The 18,342-nt window shown below is 40.4% G+C and overlaps 1 protein-coding gene across 1 annotated transcript in view; it reads left to right on the top strand.

The window, feature by feature from the left end:
• The first annotated feature begins 1,531 nt into the window (after positions 1-1,531).
• Positions 1,532-18,342, top strand: part of LOC146390481 (serine/threonine-protein kinase 26-like) — a 55,813-nt gene continuing 39,002 nt past the window's right edge. The window contains exon 1 of the mRNA XM_084923529.1: positions 1,532-1,834. Coding sequence (XP_084779655.1) covers positions 1,814-1,834 — 21 coding nt within the window. The 5' untranslated portion in view covers positions 1,532-1,813. The remainder of the gene's footprint in view (positions 1,835-18,342) is intronic.

The raw sequence follows: 18,342 nt of genomic DNA, 5'->3' as shown, positions 1-18,342 counted from the left end.
TTCTCACCTGAAAATATGTTAAAAGTTTATTTTGTGACCCAGAAAGAGGAATAAGAGTAATATTAAAACTAAGTAGTTTCCGCCATTGTTGGAAAGTGGAATTGGCTGGGCCGCGCTATGAATTCTGGGATATGGTGGGCCATGAAGGACACACCCGACCCATCCTTCAAATCTGGGGAAAAGGAGGATGCGTTTGTCGGCTGCATTTGGAGGAGTCTACGAATTGGGACAGCCGTCGACGCGTTGCTGTGACGTAATCGACCTACAAATGGAGCCTCAGGAGGATGCGGGCTATGAATTTAGACGCCCACTTAGAATGATGCTGAAAATCTAGTTCATGCATTTATTACTTCTAGGCTGTACTACTACAATTCAGTATTATCAGGTTGTCCTAAAAACTAAAATGCTGCAGCAAGAGTACTGACAGGGACTAGAAAAGAGAGAGCATATTTCTCCCATACTGGCTTCCCATTGTTGGCTTCCTGTTAAATCCAGAATTGAATTCAAAATCCTGCTCCTCACATACAAGGTCTGAATAATCAGGCCCCATCTTATCCTAATCCATATCACCCCATTAGAACACTGAACTCTCAGCCTGCAACCTTACTTGTTGTTCCTAGAGTATTTAAAAGTAGAATGGGAGGGAGAGCCTTCAGTTTTCAGGCCCCTTTACTGTGGAACCAGCTTCCAGTTTGGATTCAGGAGACAGACACTATCTCTACTTTCGAGATTAGGCTTCAAACTTTCCAAGCCTGGCCAGCTCAGTTGGAAGAGCATGAGCCTCTTAATCTCAGAGTTGTGCATTGGAGCCCCATGTTGGGCACTCCTGTTACATATTTGTCCTTAGGGATTATTACAGTATTTTAATAAATACTACATAGTTTTATATAATATAAAAGGATTTTAATAACCCATATAGTTAGGGTTGGATCAGGTGACCCTGAATCCTCCCTTAGTTACTCTGCATTAGATCTAGGTTACTGTGAGATTCCCACGATGCACAGTTTCTTCTTCAGTTGCCTTTTTTCACACACTGTGTATTTAAATATTAGTTGTTATTAATCTCTGGCTCTCTTCCACACTATGCCTTTGTCCTGTCTTCCTTCCCTTAACCCTTAACCAGCTGTGTCAGATGGCCGCCCCTCCCTGAGTCTGGCACTGGTGGAGGTTTCTTCCTGTTCAAAGTTTTTCCTTCCCACTGTTTCCAAGCGTCTGCACATAGTGGGTCATCTGATAGTTGGAAATTCTTTTTAAACCCTTCAGTATAAAGCCCTCGAGGTGCCTCCTGTTATAAATTGGCGCTATATAAATAAAATTGAATTGACCTGAACCGATGTATTTAATGAAGTGGCCGGTAAATGTAGGCAGCTGTTGATTCGAAGCAGTTTTGGACTTGCACCTGAAGGCAGCATGAACCACAGATAGGAACAGTTATGAACAGCAGGTGGCAGTAGAAGTGTGTGCGAAGCTGACATTCACACACCGTCGCTCCTCCCTTGAAGGAGGCAGAAACCTGCGCGTCATCCTCTCCGTCCACTTCTTCTTCTTCTGTGCTCACTTTGTCACTGTGTGTTTGTAGTTTGTTCGCTTCAGCCGCCTGCAAGTTAAACCGCCGTTCCTCTCGGATACAGTTCCTCCACTTCGAAGTCAAACCTCTTTACTTATTTTTCTTTCGAGAGGTTTATTTTATTGTGAAGAAGCTCGACGAGGATTAAAAAATATATATATAGAAGAAGGCAGTAGTCAAAGAAGGAGGAGAATAAAAAGTGACAAACCTGGAGGAGGAACAGGGCGTTCATACTTCGAAGTAACCATGGAAGTTCCTGGTATGCAGGTAAGGAGAAAGGTAGACGTGCTGCTGCTGCTGCTCTTCTCTGGGTTTTCAATCGTCCTCATGAGAAAACTGAAGCGGGTCTTTATGAGAAGTGGAGGGGAGATTGTGCAACTGCTGCTGCATGTTTCTTATCTTTGTAAGAGTGATTACCTGTTGTGTATATGAGCCATTAGGAACATACTAACATACAGCACTGTGTATTCAAATAAACAGACATAGGTCTCCACATCCAGTTAAAAAAACATCAGGGAAAAGTGACTCGTCAGATCTTCTCTAGCTGTGGAAAATGAGTTTATGGTCAAAATCTCACATAGTGTCTAATTGTGTATTTATACCTGTTTATTTGACCTTTGATGTGCATGTGCTGACTCATAAAGTGATGTAGCTTCCCCAGATTGTTGCTCTGCGCTGTGAAATGAAGCTACACTTGTGTAAAATGTAGCTTTGGTTCCTTAAATTGAGCTGGCTTTTATTTTATGGTGTCTAAATCCCTTAAGTTTGGGTATTATATTTACATAGTTGCTCAATACCTTGCTCTATCAACCTTTGGGTGTTTACATCTGTAATATGTGTAATTCCAATACCTCTGTACCAGCTTATATCATAACTTTGGTGCTCAAAGTTTAGTTTACAGTGCCTGTTCTCTTGATGTGACCTATAGTGTGGATTTAATGACCCATAAAGTTATTTAGCTTATTGAAATTGTGAGGTTGTGGTATTTTATATCGTTTAAAGTGTACTCATAATGGAACTCTGGGGCCATAAATTGAGTTTCTTTTTATTTTGTGCTTTTTAAATCACTTTAAAGTTGGGTGTTTTACTCAAATAATTGCTTAATAATGTGCCTTAACTTCTCCAAGTCAACTTGATAATAACCTTGCGTTATTATCATCTATAATAAGTATAACTATAATCTATACTAGCTTATATTGTGACTTTGGTGCTCAAAGTTTAGTCTAAATTTTGAATTGAAGTTGTTTCTGTTGCATCAAGTGCCCCTAGTTCTAGTGTTTAAATCTTTTCAATGAAACTGTAATCTTCATAGAAAGGTTTATAAGGTGGCTCGGCTTCTACAAAATAAGCTTACAGTAACTTTTTAGGGTGTTTTTGTGTCTTCAGTGGTAACTGTGATACTTGCATACACATAGTTTACAGTGCCCTTACGTCTTAATGCGACCTATAATGTGTGTATGATGATTTATAAGGTGGCTTTCTGAACTAGTGAATTTGTAGTGTTTATACAATTTAAGGTGTACCCATGATGTCTCTCCGGTTCCCTAAAACGAGTTTTATTTCATGGTGTTCACATTTTTTTAAAGTGAACTAATATTTATCGATATTACCTCATTATTGAGTTTACTGTATGTTTAAGGTGGTTACAGCTGTAAAAGTGTGAAAATAGTGTTTCTGTAGTGGCTTATGTGTTGGCTTTGTTGCTTCATATGTACTTTACAGTGTCCTGTAATGTGTCACGATGGCTTGTGTTGTGACTTTGTTTTACCAACCCGAGCTGAAGTGTGACTCTGTGGTTTACGTACCGTCGGATATATACATGCCTCTATATATATATGCCTCTTATCACATCCATATATTTAGTTATTATCAGCTGATATCGCAGACTCACATTATATTGACCTTAATTCTCCTGAACCTGGCGTATTTTCTGATTATATCACTTTCGTGTTCATGTAATGTTTCCATAGTGACACATTTTATAGTCCTCTGTCTTTATCTCCTTAATGATGTGAGCTATGCGTAACTCAAAAGGTGTGTCTAGCCTTCATGATTTCCCGTAACACTCCATGTGTTAATGGCCCATTCTGTATCTGTTGCTCAGCAGCATTGATTGATATCTTTTATAGGACATCCACTGCCTTTAGTCTAGTTGATTAAAATCTACTCTGGGATCATCCTTCCCTTTGGAAGTCATATTAGAGGAAAATCTTCAGGTATGCCAGACTTGTGCCAGTAAGAAACAAAAGGTGTCTAACGTGCACTAGAAGTGTGTAAACGCTTCCAACCTGTTGCTCAGCCGGCTTTCAGGTGTGTCTACCTGTGGGACTGGCTCGCCGTGTCTGCTCTGTGCGTCCCAAGTGGGCGGGGCCACAAATGGTGTCACAGGCTGCTTACATCAACACACCCGACGCCTGGCACCAGCTGCCACAGCATCGAGGCAGACAGCAAGGTTTGCTGCCAGTAAGAGCAATGATGCATAGTGGAAAGTGCTGTGCAAGACTGGAGCTACCTGATCAGTGGATTAGGTGATAGGAAATTTATCACTTGTTGGGTAGTTATTCTTTTAAGCATAAATGTCAGTTATGGTGGCTTTCAGATCGCTTTTTAAAAAAAAACCCAATATGTATATATTTGCTTATGTGGCTGGGAATTATGTATTGTTGGCCTAAATGTATAAGTAACTTTGCCACTTTGATCTCTGGTAGCTTAAAGGTGATATAAATAATTTTTTATGTTAAGGAAGAATTGAATCGCTAAGTGCGTTAAAAGGGTGCTAGTTATATTATAACCACTCGGAAATAATACCAGAATTTGTAGTGAAGATGAAGGTACCTAGCATCACTATAATGCTAACCAACTGACCATTGGCATCCAGCGTACAACTAGACATGCAGTGCAAGCTGCTGTGGCGAGCCCTTGTGACAAGATTGGTTAGCAAGCTAAATTTATAGTGTATGAAAGTATCAGGTGATAAGCGTTTCTGCTAATTTCATGCTAACTAAAAGAAATGATAAAAACTTTACTAAAAATGATGATAATAACAAAATGAATGGGCTAGTGGTCTAATAAACTGCAAATCCAGTAATCGTATTTAGCAGAAAATGGATTAAAGGTGTTAAAGTCATAAATAGAGTCAAAAGGTCCAGTACAGTGACTTGAATTAGCCAAATGGGCAAAGTTACCTAAGCTAAAGGGCTTGATATTTTTTTCCCCACTAAAGCAAAACAAACTTGGAGGAGGAAACAACATATCTGTTTCGCATAATGTTTAAAACTTGTTTTGACTGCCCCTAGGTAGCCAAAAATTCCTTTTAAAGCAAGTTTAGGATGCACGGTTGCCATTATTGCAACATTTGTTGGATTAGACAGCTCAAAAAATAACCCAAAATTTGTGCTGGAGTGCCTCATTTTGTAAGAATTATCCTGTAACAGGTGGGGGGGGTATTTAGCTTAAATGAATGAGTTTACAAAAGCGGTACAGTAGCACAATGGATGATTTGTGGCTCAGGATATCAGTTTCACACATACTTTGAACCTCTAGTTCCTCTAGTCCTTCCTTTCTGCTATCAGTGGAAGCTGCTGAGAGATCCCAGCTCCGCGGAACATGTTGTGTAAAGCCTGAACGATATCACTCGGCTGACTCTTACGTTGGTTTCTGGCTTGTGACCATGATTCAGAGCCTCTTTTGAAAGAAATCTTACATAATCCAGAAAAATAAGCTTGATATCATTTGAAACAGTGCTATCATTATAATTACACAAGTGCCCCCAGCTGACTCCTTTGTTTATGTCTTTTACAGTCTGTTACGAATAATAAGTTCACTGTCTGACTGTGATATTTGCTGCCTTGGGCATCACATCGTTGTGTCAGCTCTTTCATGGGTTTCCACACTATGTTTAAATGGAAATGACTCTCTTAACAAATGCCCTCAAAAATACATGTTTGTTATATTGAAACGCTTTCTTCTTCTTTTTTAACCGTGCAGACATGAAAGCACAAGGTATTCACATCTGAGATCACTGAACTTATAAAGTGATCGACAAACTTCCTCTCTAATATCAATAGTCCTACATTACACAAGGTTAGGCGAGGCCTAATCTTCAATGATCATAAAATCTCATTAGCGGGATTGAACGCTTAATTAGTGAAAAATTTTGCAATGTTGGGATATAAAAATTGTGTTTATTTTTCCACAGAATCCTAACACCGTGGGCGAAATTTCATCTTTGGTGAAATGTACAAATTTCACCAAAAATTTCCACTGATGCCTAAAATCAGTGGAAATTTGTAAATCTAGTGCCAAATCTAGTGGCACCACGAAACACAGCTACTAATCAACAACTCCAACCATCTTGACAGTATGGTTGGAGTTGTTGATTGTCACAGAAGAAATATCCAATGACTCAGCTGATATGGCACAGTGATTTGATTGTGTAATGCTGTGATTGATTGCGTGCTGGCAGGTATGTAGGAACATGTTTTTATGATGTTTGTTTTTTCAGTAATGGGCTTTCAGTTTTAGTGCCCCATGGGGGTTTTAGGAGGTCATTCCCTGTCAAACAGAACAAACTTGAGGCAAATTCCACAACTTAAGGGTATTTCCCCAAGAGTTTGATTCTGGACATTTGCCTACCTTCCTCCTCGGGCTTCTGCCTCATGCTACGCTAATAAATTTTGTTGATCTAATATGAATTTACGTTTAATTCGCAGAATATTATTAGAACTGTCACTCTGTTGGGCTTTGAACCAAATGTGGCAGTTTAGTTGAATCACATATTTTGTCAGTCCAGGTAATCACCCTCAAAGTCAAATATACTTAGGATTTCCAGCCAGCCTTCATTTGGCCAAGAAATGGCAACCAGAGATGTACCAGTCCGACTTTCTACAGTTCTGATCTGATACAGATCAATGACTTTGGGTATCAGCTGAAATCCAGTAGTAATCTGATAGCAGTGTCACATTAATGAGCTGTGATTATGTTTTTAAAAAAGGGACCGGGAATCGTTCTTTTGTGTAAGACAATGAATTGAACACTGCTTTCGTAACTTCGTAACTACAAAACAATTATCTCTACAAATATAAACTGTACTGGTCATAGGTTTTTCTTTTGTTTTTTCTAAATTTAAGGTACAGATGAACATAATAAAACAAAATTAATTTATATTATCCCTTTAATTTATTCACTCTAGTTTATTTTCAGCTGTCTGTTAGAGTCTTTGCTGCTGTTAATAACGGCCACGTTAGATTCTCCTTCCCTGGTTCTCCCCTGTAGAGGGGAAGCTGAAAAATATAAAGCCAGGTGACGGCAGAACATTATATTACCATAAGTGTCATAAAGTATTTCAGCAAGTCTTACACCGCTTGTAACGAAAGTGACGGCGAGAGAGAGAGAAACCAGCGGAGAGAGCTTCATCGTAGGGCTTTAAAAAAAATAAAAAAATTTTTTGGTTGTGTCAGCTAACTTGACAACAGTTGCTGGTTTGAATTAGTGTCATGGTACTAATTTGTGCGACGGGTCAGAGCATTTTTGGTGATACCCGATCCAGCTTTTAGATTGGACTGATATCCAATCCAAATATCAGATTAGTGCATCCCTGCAAACGATTAATGGAAATTTTAAATTATTTCATTTTGTTTCTGTAATGTTCCACTGCTGTTGATGTTAACACATTGTCATTTCTCACTGAAGCTGATGCTCGGATTCCTCTCACTGATGAAATTGCGCCCCTCTTTATTTAAATAAGTGTAGAAGCGCTGTGTTGTACCACGAAGAGTTGAATTCACTTGATGAGAGAAAAAAACTAGTTGATTGAACAATCAGATGAGGCCATGCAACTGGCTTCACCCCAATCAAACAATAGCATTTTATCAGCCTCGCTGAGTAACAGTTGTGTAATTTTAGTACCTGAAGTATGGCTGGTGTAGATTTGGTTTTTTATTAGACTGGAAGTGCAGCAACTTAAAAACCAACTTAAAGTTAACTCAGCTGGCAGACTAGCATAAAAAATGGGGCTACGTATGGAGAGAGGAAAAAAAACTAAATGTGGGTTTTAGGTGTTAAACGTCTGGCATTTTCCTGTTCCTGCCATTTTTTTTTTTACTTGGATTCCTGCTCACTGATCCACTACAGGACTTTACTGGCCTTAAAATACAAAAACAAAAAACCCACATATGTGGATGCATCGCTTAATTATTTACAGATACCAACTCTCATAAGGTGAACTACTAAATTAGCAAAATAAAACTGTCATTAGAATAAAAACCAATCAGCAATTGACCCAGCTGGTTGCCTGAAGCAGATATATTTCAGTCACACAACCCTAATGCACTGTAATGTAAAAGAGCCTCTTGAGGCCTCTTTAGTGCGTTCGGAAAAAAACAAAACAAAATTTTTTCTTTATTCAAACTTCATTTAGACACTGAGTTTTTGCAGGACATTTAGCAGCAGTGAGAATTTCATGGTTTGATCCGGGAGATGAAGCTGTTTCATGACTGCTTTCCTAAAGATTTCAGGATGTCAGCGCAGCATCTAGCTGTGTGTCAGCTAAAATAGTATTATTTTACTATTTGTATGTTGAATACCCGTGTGTGTGTGTGTGTGTGTGTGTGTGTGTGTGTGTGTGTGTTTTGAGCTACGACTCCACACAGACTTTGTTGCTTGGACCCCTCTCAATGAAGAAAAACAGAACTTCCTCCATAAGGGGATCAGTTCAATAGTTTGAGCCAGACTTTCCCGTGCTCTTCTGTTGAAACTTCCTGTTGTAAACAAGTCGGATCCTCCGGTTCTGATGTGAACAAGGCTATTGTCAAAGTGGCATACACCTGATCAAACACCTGGGAGTGGCCGCTTCTCCTTCTGCTCTTTGTCATTTTTACGGCTGCACCTTTTCAGCGCTCCAGTTCTCACAGCCTGTACGTATGTGTGGCTATATATAATCACAGGCTCCACCACCCTGAAGGTGGTGTGTTTGTGTTTTCCTGGGTGAGGAATTATCAGCAGCTACCAGCCAGCTGCCTGCAAGTTTTGATTATAGAGCGTGAGTCAGTCTGCGTGAGTTTCTGCAGCCTGAATCATAGTAGAGCATTCTCACACCCCTCTGTTCATACGTTTGTCTTGTTTATCTTCACATTTTCCTGGATGAGGACGTATAAACAGAAACCGCCTGACGGCACAAGCGGCTCCTGTGTTGGACGGAGTTTGAGTCATTCAAGTCTTCAGTTTCACTCAGTGCCGGCTTCAACATCATTTTGAGGAAACGAAATGATGCAAAATATACAGAAATGACTGGCAAGTTATAAAACTGGCCACTTTGTTGTAATTGAGATGTTTCTTTATTTCTTGTGTGACTGAAATTGGTCATTTTTGTGGTTTGAGTTGTTTTATGTAAACCTACCGAACAATTAGTTGATTCTTTTGAAGAATTGATAGATAAATCAGCCATTAACCCCTCAAAACAAAAAGAGTTGGTGGTCTTTCAAAGCCACACAGTAACTCAAACAAGGCAGCGGCAGATCGGTAAGTCCTGTGAGGTAAAATGACAAAATTACTGTTGTTGTCTGAGGAGTCTGGGGGATTTTGAGAGAGCAGTATAATTACTTCAGTTCCTCATCGGAAACGGCTGTCTGATGAAATGGTGAAAATACTCTAAATATAGCTAACACTTATAATTTGTGGTTATCTTTTTTTTTCAGTTGACAGTAAAATATTGTGGTGCTGATTGTTCTCAGCATTGCATTGCTTATCATCTTGTGCAGCTGCCTGCGTTCAGATTAGGGCATAATTTTTAAATGTTGGATTAGTTATAGGCGACACAGTAGTCTGGTGGTTAGCACTGTCTCGTCTTAGCAAGAAGTTTTGTATTCGCCAGCTGAGTGGGACCTTTCTGTGTGGAATTCTGCATGTTGCCTCCAGGTACTCCAGCTCCTTTCCACAGCTCCAATAGCTTATGGGACCAATTATTGTTTTTAAATATGTTTTTTTTTTTTTTTGTTTCCTGCTTTAAAAAAAAAAAACAGCCAACCACTAAAGAGGATTTTAACTTCCACCAATGTAAAAGCACCAAATCTGTGATAAAACATTATTTGACCAGTCTTTTTTAGCATAAAATGGTTTTTCAGGTGGCAAAAAATAACTGGACTGCACCGGGCTTCCTTTAGATTCAAAGTTAACCTAAGAACCACAGACTCAACTATTTACAGACCAGTCAACCTTATAAACATATTTATTCTAAAGCTTCAGTTTGAATGGGTGAACAACATAAGAGCTAGTAAGTTATAAGTTCTCTGACAGCAGGTTATCCAACAAAACTACTTCCACGCACACGGGTATTTTTTCTAAACAGAGATTTTCTGTTTTCGTTTACAAAAAACAAAATCCCGTTCACACGTGCAGTTATGGAAAAAATATCTCTGTCCGCATGTAAATGCAAAAAACCAAGTCAAAGCTCTTAAGAGCACACCAAAGCAACAGGTGGCCAATCGGGAGTCTATGTGAATTCTGTCTAAATCAGTGGTGCACAGCGTGACGCCGCACTCCTTTTACATTGCCTGACTAAATCTCTGTTTTCCTCATCCATGCGTAAATGCCCAGACAAAGTTTTTGAAAATTTTCACATTGGCAGGACTTCTTAAAACTCTCAACCCAATAAATTTGGCCAACGGTAGAGATTTTGACTATACCGCTCTACCGCGATAGCGTATGTTGATGGTGTCATCGAGCTGCGCCTGTTTTGGTCGAAAGCATCGCAGCGGCTACAACCATTATCATGTGCAAATTATGCCGGGCGACAGTAATAGCAAAGAGACAAAGCACTTTTGGAATATGGGGAAAGCCAAACACAGCGCTTCCTCCACTTCACCACCATTGATTCATTAGTGCTGAATTCTCTCGCATCTGCTCTATTCCCATGTTGTTGCAGTATATTAATAACTAACCTCGTATTGCGGATGGATTATCTCAGTTGTTCTCCTGACTGAAGTTTGGTCCGTTTATAGCACTTTGCCATGCAATTGCATTTGTCCTTGACCACCAGAAACCCTCAGATTAACTTTTACCAAGTGGTAAAAAGTTTGCGTTCATCCTTCAGCTTCACTGTGCTAATGTTATGCTAACATAGCTGTGTCGCTAGCAATCATGTAGCACATCATTATATACCAGCTAGTCCGACTTCAGTAACCTTACAAAAGTCACTGCTGTTTAGTTTTCTGTCTTTATTTATGTTGGAAGTGATAGCAGAGCTATACATTTTAATTTTTTTAGAAATCTCTCAGTCAGGACATGCTATATCATGTTTAGGTCGAAGCTAGTGAGTTAAGTTCCTGATAACTTCTAACTCTGTTGAATTTAATAAATTCTGTTTTCATGGATGCCTGGATGTTAAACTTAATTGTTACACCTGGTAAAGCAGCAACGCTGACCATTTTATTAAAGATGAAAGAATTTAGACAGTTTTTAACTCTGTGATGCTGCAGTGTTCGTTTGACTTTGGGACCTGAAGTTAACGGAGTTTAGGACCCAGATTACTCCGTGAGGCTCCTCACTACGGCAGCCGTAATGCTCCAACAATCCATTAAGTGGTGCGGCTTCGTAGCTTACCAAAGTCGTACTAAAACATTTTTGACAGATTTCTGCGCGCCGTGTACCACATAAAATCGGTTCGAGGTCAGTAAGCACAACCAGAATTCCTACATAAGGCACACTGTCGATTTTTGAGAAAATTAAAGGATTTTAAGTGTGCCTTATTGTGTGTAAAATACGTTATACAGAAGAAACGAATATATTGCGATATATATCGTTACCGCACATGCTTCAAATTATACCGTGATATGGATTTTAGGCCATATCGCCCAGCCAAATGTGGTTCCATTTTTTTATACATTGACAAGATGTTCGGTTAGCTCCAATTCTTTCAGTGATTTTGGCTTTCAGACTACAAAACATAGTACACTTTTCAGCTTTCAGCTTTCTACTGCTGCCATTGCCCTGTGTGCTTGGTGCTTGTTTTTCTTCATTATATTGCATGAGTGACGTCACATGGTCTTGCAATCTTCTAATCTGAATGTGTTCTCCTTCGGAAATTTGGCACAGGTTGATTTAGTGTGAATCGGTGCTCTGTAGTAACAACGTAGTCTACTGCCCACTTACTGTACGTAATACGCAGCTAGTGCTGGCAGGTGGTAGAAATATGTGCCATTTCCCAGCCTCAAAATTCGAATAAAAATTCATTAAAATACCAGATACTGCCAGATAAAGCTTGCAGGAGCTTGGAGTAAAATCTTTGGATAATAGTCAAATAATATTATTTGTAGATAATATGTACTTATTTTTGATATATATTTGACTAAATGCAAAGCCATTGGTTTACTTATTTACCTGATTTTATCTGGTTCGAGAGTGGGAGGAAACACAAATTCTTTGGAGACCGCGTCATGAAGGGCATCTTGCAAAAAACATCTGCCAAATAAAAGTGCAGGGCCAGCCACAGTGGTGACCCATTGTGAAAAAGAGACCAGCCAGAAGTAGCTATTATTTTGGCTGCACATCCCTAGACTTTACTTGTTTTTAACTTGTTTTAATAGTTAACTTGTTGCCAATCACCTATTATTGGCCCTGATTTTTCAGTACTGGCTGTAGGGCAAAAACAAGAATCCTAAATATCGTTCACCTGCTCCCCACATAGTTGCTCATCCTGCAGCTGGACATACGCCAACGTATGGAGCTGTAGCTGTCAGCTATAAACTGTCTTCTGCTCTGAGGATCTGCTGTTAGCTGGAGAGCCAGTCAAACCAGAATCTGCAGTATGCTGAGAGCTGTTTACATGCAGCCGCTCACCGAGGTTGCTCGAGGACAAAGAACTGCCATCTGCACCTGCAGTCTAAGATGTGGAGTTGTAGTCCCACCATAGGAGAACAGACAGATAAATGTTGCAGAAGGTATTTGCCACAAAGTAAAGAAAATATTTTCAGAGGAGTAACATGTTTTTAGAAAAGCATGCAGAATATCCGTAGAAATTATAAGTGCTTAAAAAGTCTTTGATGGTGGCTTTTGTAAGCTTTGGATGAGGGCTGTAGTCAATCATTGTGTAGGTGGTAGAGGTGGGGAGCTCAATATAAATATTGATAGTATCGATACTTGCACTGGTATCAGTATGTGATTGATACTAGCACAATTGGATCGATATTTTGTTTCTCTCCTCAAAGTCTAGTATGTGGAGGGTGGGCTGGGCCTATCCCTGCTGTCTTAGGCCAAGAGGCTGGTTACACTGTGGACAGCTCGCTAGTCTATCGCAGGGCTACCACAAAGAGATCATTCACACTAGGGCTGCACGATATTAGGAAAACCTGCGATGTGCGATAACTGTGATCAATACTGCGATAACGATATGACTTGCGATAAAATAAATATTAAAAAAAACCCAAATACATAATTTCCGTTTTACTGCAACAGTTTTATTTAAAGAAAGCTGCTGTATTAGCAGTGTAACAACAAAGTGCACTTTAACATTGAAACATTGCCCCCATAAAAAAATTTCTGAGGCTTGAATTCTGAAAGACATCCTTCCTGGTCTCTAGAATTAGTTTTAAATAACTTAAATTATACAGCAAATTATCTCAATGCAGTTGTGCATCATTTTACAACTCACCAAGTAGTTATGATATAAGTCAAAACTGGAGAGGAAACTTTACTGTAGTGCTTGCGTAGTTTTCAGCTTGGCTCAGTTCAAACATGACGGTCTTGCGGCATGTTTCGTACATTTGTGGTATGGCGACATGGGAAAAGTAGTTTCGTGAGGGGATGCGGTATCTCCGGTCCACTTTATGTATCAGACATAAAGGTGGTGAAGCCCTCTCTGCTAACTGTATTTATAGGCATCATGTCTTTGTCAAAAAATGTGTAATGGCCTCTGTTATTTCTTTGTAGCGCTTTGACGTTTTCTCATAAGGAGTTCCACTTGAAAAACTCTGATACAGAGACGGCTGTTGGACTGCGGTGCTCTTTGTCTTAACATTAGCAACCTTTGTTTGGCTAGCCCTGTCTTTCTGGAACTCTTCAAACAGTTCTCTGTGGTTGTATTGAAGATGATGGTGGAGATTAGTCATGTTTCCTCTGGTGGTTGCCACGAGTGTTCGGCATGTTTTGCAGAGTACCTGTGTTTGGAGAACGTCGTCTTTATCAAATCCAAAGTACCTCCAAATAAGCGAGGTACTATTTTTTTTTTTAGGCACGAGTTCATAGTCAGTAGCGTTCTCGTCATGCGTCTCGCTCTCAGCCTTTACAACTCTGACTCGTTGCTGCAGCGTTGTTCGCTCCCCACCTGCGTAGGAAGCGGGCCTCTAATCCATTTGATTGGTTAATGCCGTGAAGGGCTCTATTCAACTGGTCAAATGTATAAAGGGGTTTCTTTGATTGGTAAATTCTTTAAAGCACGTGTGTAAACATTTTAAGGTACCCAATTATCGCAGTTTACGTCGTCTTTTGCGATGGGCCCATGGCGCAGGCTGATATCGCGATGACAATAAATTTTCGATTTATTGTGCAGGCCTAATTCACACTCACATTCACACCTGTGGGGAATTTAGAATCACCAGTTAAGCTAACACTACTGCATCCCACTGCACTATATGGCAAATGTATGATGATTCAGCACATGAATCATGACACACTGCTTTTTTTGGGTTTTTTAAATTTTCAAATAAAATATACATACATACATACATACATACATACATACATACATACATACATACATACATACATACACTGTATGCAGCATGCATACAATGTATGTACTGCACTGCTGTATATTTCTCATGACAGCAGTGCTGTTTATGACATGAACCACTCTCACCCTCCAGCAGCTACTCTAGAGTTTTGACTTAGAGGAAGCAGTAGTGAAGGGCTTAACTTCTTGTATATAATAAAATATGTTGGTATGTAAGGTGAAAGCATGGTGCCATTATAATTTTACAAAAGTTGTTTTGGAAATTTCGCATCTTGGATGATTCAACGCATCACGTCATGTTTAAGAGGAAAGAGGAAATGTTAAAGAGTGCTGAGAGTTTCACATGATGCTGTCTGCAAAGGTCATTTTGGAGAATGCTGTGTTTGTACTTCCTCCTCTAGCAGCTGTGACCTTTGACCTCCAACAGGGACATACTTGTACACAGACTTCTCTTGTTTTTGGACAGCACTTGTTAGTAAAAACATGGTCCTTTCTTGCTCAGTTGCACAGTTTCCACAGCTTTGTCCAAGTTTTCCAGGGCAGTGTCATGTTTGTGTTAGTAGCTCACTGACCTCTAACAACCCAACTTTAAACGCTTCTCTTTAGTGCTTCTACCTGACCCGACTCCACCTCTTATCACCTGCTCTGAGGCATGTGTGTCGTCACTATATATACATCATCAGTCTCTGTGTGAGATCAGTCTAAAGGGATATAAAACACGGCGTATCTTATCTCAGAAGCATATAAGAGGCTATAAAAAGAATGGAAAAATGGGCTCTGCTGATTAAACAGGAATTCCTTCAGGAAGTTTGGAAATGTGAACCAGTTCCAACTTATATTAAAGAAACCCATTTTATTATCTATATCTGGAAGTTGTAAATAATTTAATATATAATTACACTTGCTTACAATTGGGTGTTTCTGCTTCATAGAATGAGTGGCGCTATGTTATTAGCTGAGCGATCGATATATTGATACACAATGTCAGTGTTTTACCAATAATTCGATCAGAAGATTCACTGACTGTTCGCTGTTTGAACAACTGTGAGAAGCAGGTGTGGTTTAGTCGTGTTCAGTCATGCAGGACCAGATGAAGTTCCTCTTTTACTACATTTATTCTATTTTAATTTGTAGTTGTGGTGTTATTTTTAGGGCATGCTTCAAGCTCGGTCATTTGCATATAAACTCTTAAATTCACTTCAAAAACCTTTCACACGCCTATCTTCTGTTTGTCACATAGTTGTAAGGAGACACCAGTACATATTTATGGCAGTCTGTAAATGTAAAGTCATTTACAGTAAGCAATGACCCTCAGAGAATATTTACTTTTCAAATTTGCAAGTTTTTGCTGTCATGCACCAGATAATGTATTAAACCAGTGATCCTGCTGACTGGTTAGCTTCCCAGCAGTTTCTTGAGGTTAATGGTGCTTGTGACCTAATGGTGCTGGTTATTTAATAGTCTTCCAGTGTACCCACTTGATATCAACAATGTTAAAGCCAGTTAAAATGTTTATCGAAGTGACAAACAGAATGCAAATACACCTGAGCTATTTTGCATTTGCTTAAACGTTAACATGAAACGCCTTTTTTCTGAGTATGGGAACTTGGTTTGTTTACCTTTTGTCTAATTCCTGAATGCCTCTAACTGATAAGCCAACATTAAAAATTCCCCTGCTGCATGTCTAATCAGACCCAACGTGAAACAATAACTAGAGCCATTTTTCTTTTTTTGAAGTCTTATAAAGATGGATAATTTAACAGTAACTTAACAGCCTGTAAAATGGTCAGTAATGGTTGAGCAGCTGTTGAATCTTTAACTTCCTCCTGTTACCCAACTGTTTTTCTTTGAGCACCCGGGGACAGAAAGGGCAAAGTGTGACCTCTCAGGGTCACGTAATCCTGCTTTTATTATGATCTATTTATATTTTTATAGTGTGAACCCCAAACCAGTTTTTCCCTGTCAGTATTTTCACATGACAGGTGAATGTTAGCACTGTCATTGTTGGATTTTTTTATTTTTAATTTTGATGCTTCATGATTCAGTTACATCTATGAAACGGCAATTCTACACCTTTTTACTATGTCGATTGTAGTTTATGATCAGCATATACAATATGTCTGTATTTACCACGTCTCCTCCTTAAGGGATGAACCTATCTGAACGAAACTTTGCAGAAACATCATAACATCTATATGAACGTCGACATGTTTAAAAAAACAAAACAAAACAAAAAAAGTAACTCCCCAGTTGTTGGGATTGAAATATACATGTTCATTTCATCATCCCCATGTCAAAATGAGTTTTCCAACTTTACATAAACCTCACAGTCACTACAGTTTGGATGCATGATGGAATTTTGAGTATTTTGAATTAGGGCTGTGCAATATGGCTATATATATATATATATATATATATATATATATATATAAAAAAGAAAAAACACCCATCTTGCCCCTGCGGGCAGTTTATCCTTCAAGCTCGGGTCCTCTGCCAGAGGCCTGGGAGCTTGAGGGTCCTGCGCAGTATCTTAGCTGTTCCTAGGACTGCGCTCTTCTGGACAGAGATCTCCGATGTTGTTCCCGGGATCTGCTGGAGCCACTCGCCTAGCTTGGGAGTCACCGCACCTAGTTCTCCGATTACCACGGGGACCACCGTCACCTTCACCCTCCACATCCTCTCGAGCTCTTCTCTGAGCCCTTGGTATTTCTCCAGCTTCTCGTGTTCCTTCTTCCTGATATTGCTGTCATTGGGAACCGCTACATCGATCACTACGGCCGTCTTCTTCTGTTTGTCTACCACCACTATGTCCGGTTGGTTAGCCACCACCATTTTGTCCGTCTGTATCTGGAAGTCCCACAGGATCTTAGCTCGGTCATTCTCCACCACCCTTGGGGGCATCTCCCATTTTGACCTCGGGACTTCCAGGTTATACTCGGCACAGATGTTCCTGTACACTACGCCGGCCACTTGGTTATGGCGTTCCATGTATGCCTTGCCTGCTAGCATCTTGCACCCTGCTGTTATGTGCTGGATTGTCTCTGGAGCATCTTTACACAGCCTGCACCTGGGGTCTTGCCTGGTGTGATAGACCCCAGCCTCTATGGATCTTGTACTCAGAGCTTGTTCTTGTGCTGCCATGATTAGTGCCTCTGTGCTGTCTTTCAGTCCAGCTTTGTCCAGCCACTGGTAGGATTTCTGGATGTCAGCCACCTCCTCTATCTGCCGGTGGTACATACCGTGCAGGGCCCTGTCCTTCCATGATGGTTCCTCGTCTCCCTCCTCTTTCTTGGGTTTCTGCTGCCTGAGGTATTCACTGAGCACTCGGTCAGTTGGGGCCATCTTCCCAATGTATTCTTGGATGTTCGTTGTCTCATCCTGGACTGTGGTGCTGACACTCACCAGTCCCCGGCCCCCTTCCTTCCGCTTAGCGTACAGCCTCAGGGTGCTGGACTTGAGGTGAAACCCTCCATGCATGGTAAGGAGCTTTCTTGTCTTTATGTCAGTGGCTTCTATCTCCTCCTTTGGCCAGCCTATTGCCCCAGCAGGGTACCTGATCACGGGCAGGGCGTAGGTGTTGATGGCCCGGATCTTGTTCTTACCGTTCAGCTGACTCCTCAGGACTTGCCTGACCCTCTGCAGGTACTTGGTGGTTGCAGCCTTTCTAGCGGCCTCTTCATGGTTCCCATTCGCCTGCGGGATCCCCAGGTACTTGTAACTGTCCTCTATGTCTGCAATGTTGCCTTCTGGTAGTTCAATCCCCTCAGTTCTGACTACCTTTCCTCTCTTCGTTACCATTCGACTACACTTCTCCAGTCCGAACGACATTCCAATGTCATTGCTGTATAGCCTGGTAGTGTGGATCAGTGAATCGATGTCTCGTTCACTCTTGGCATACAGCTTGATGTCATCCATGTACAGGAGGTGGCTGACAACTGCTCCGTTCCGTAGTCGGTATCCGTAGCCAGTCTTGTTAATGATCTCTATGCAGAACAGCAGTGGGGACAGAGCATCTCCTTGGTAGATCCCGCACTTGATGGTGACTTGTGCT

The sequence above is a fragment of the Perissodus microlepis genome, chromosome 3 (assembly GCF_051167445.1).
Source record: "Perissodus microlepis isolate ML-2025 ecotype Zambia chromosome 3, ASM5116744v1, whole genome shotgun sequence".
Lineage (NCBI taxonomy): Eukaryota > Metazoa > Chordata > Actinopteri > Cichliformes > Cichlidae > Perissodus > Perissodus microlepis.
This window is presented reverse-complemented; position numbering and strand designations above follow the sequence as displayed.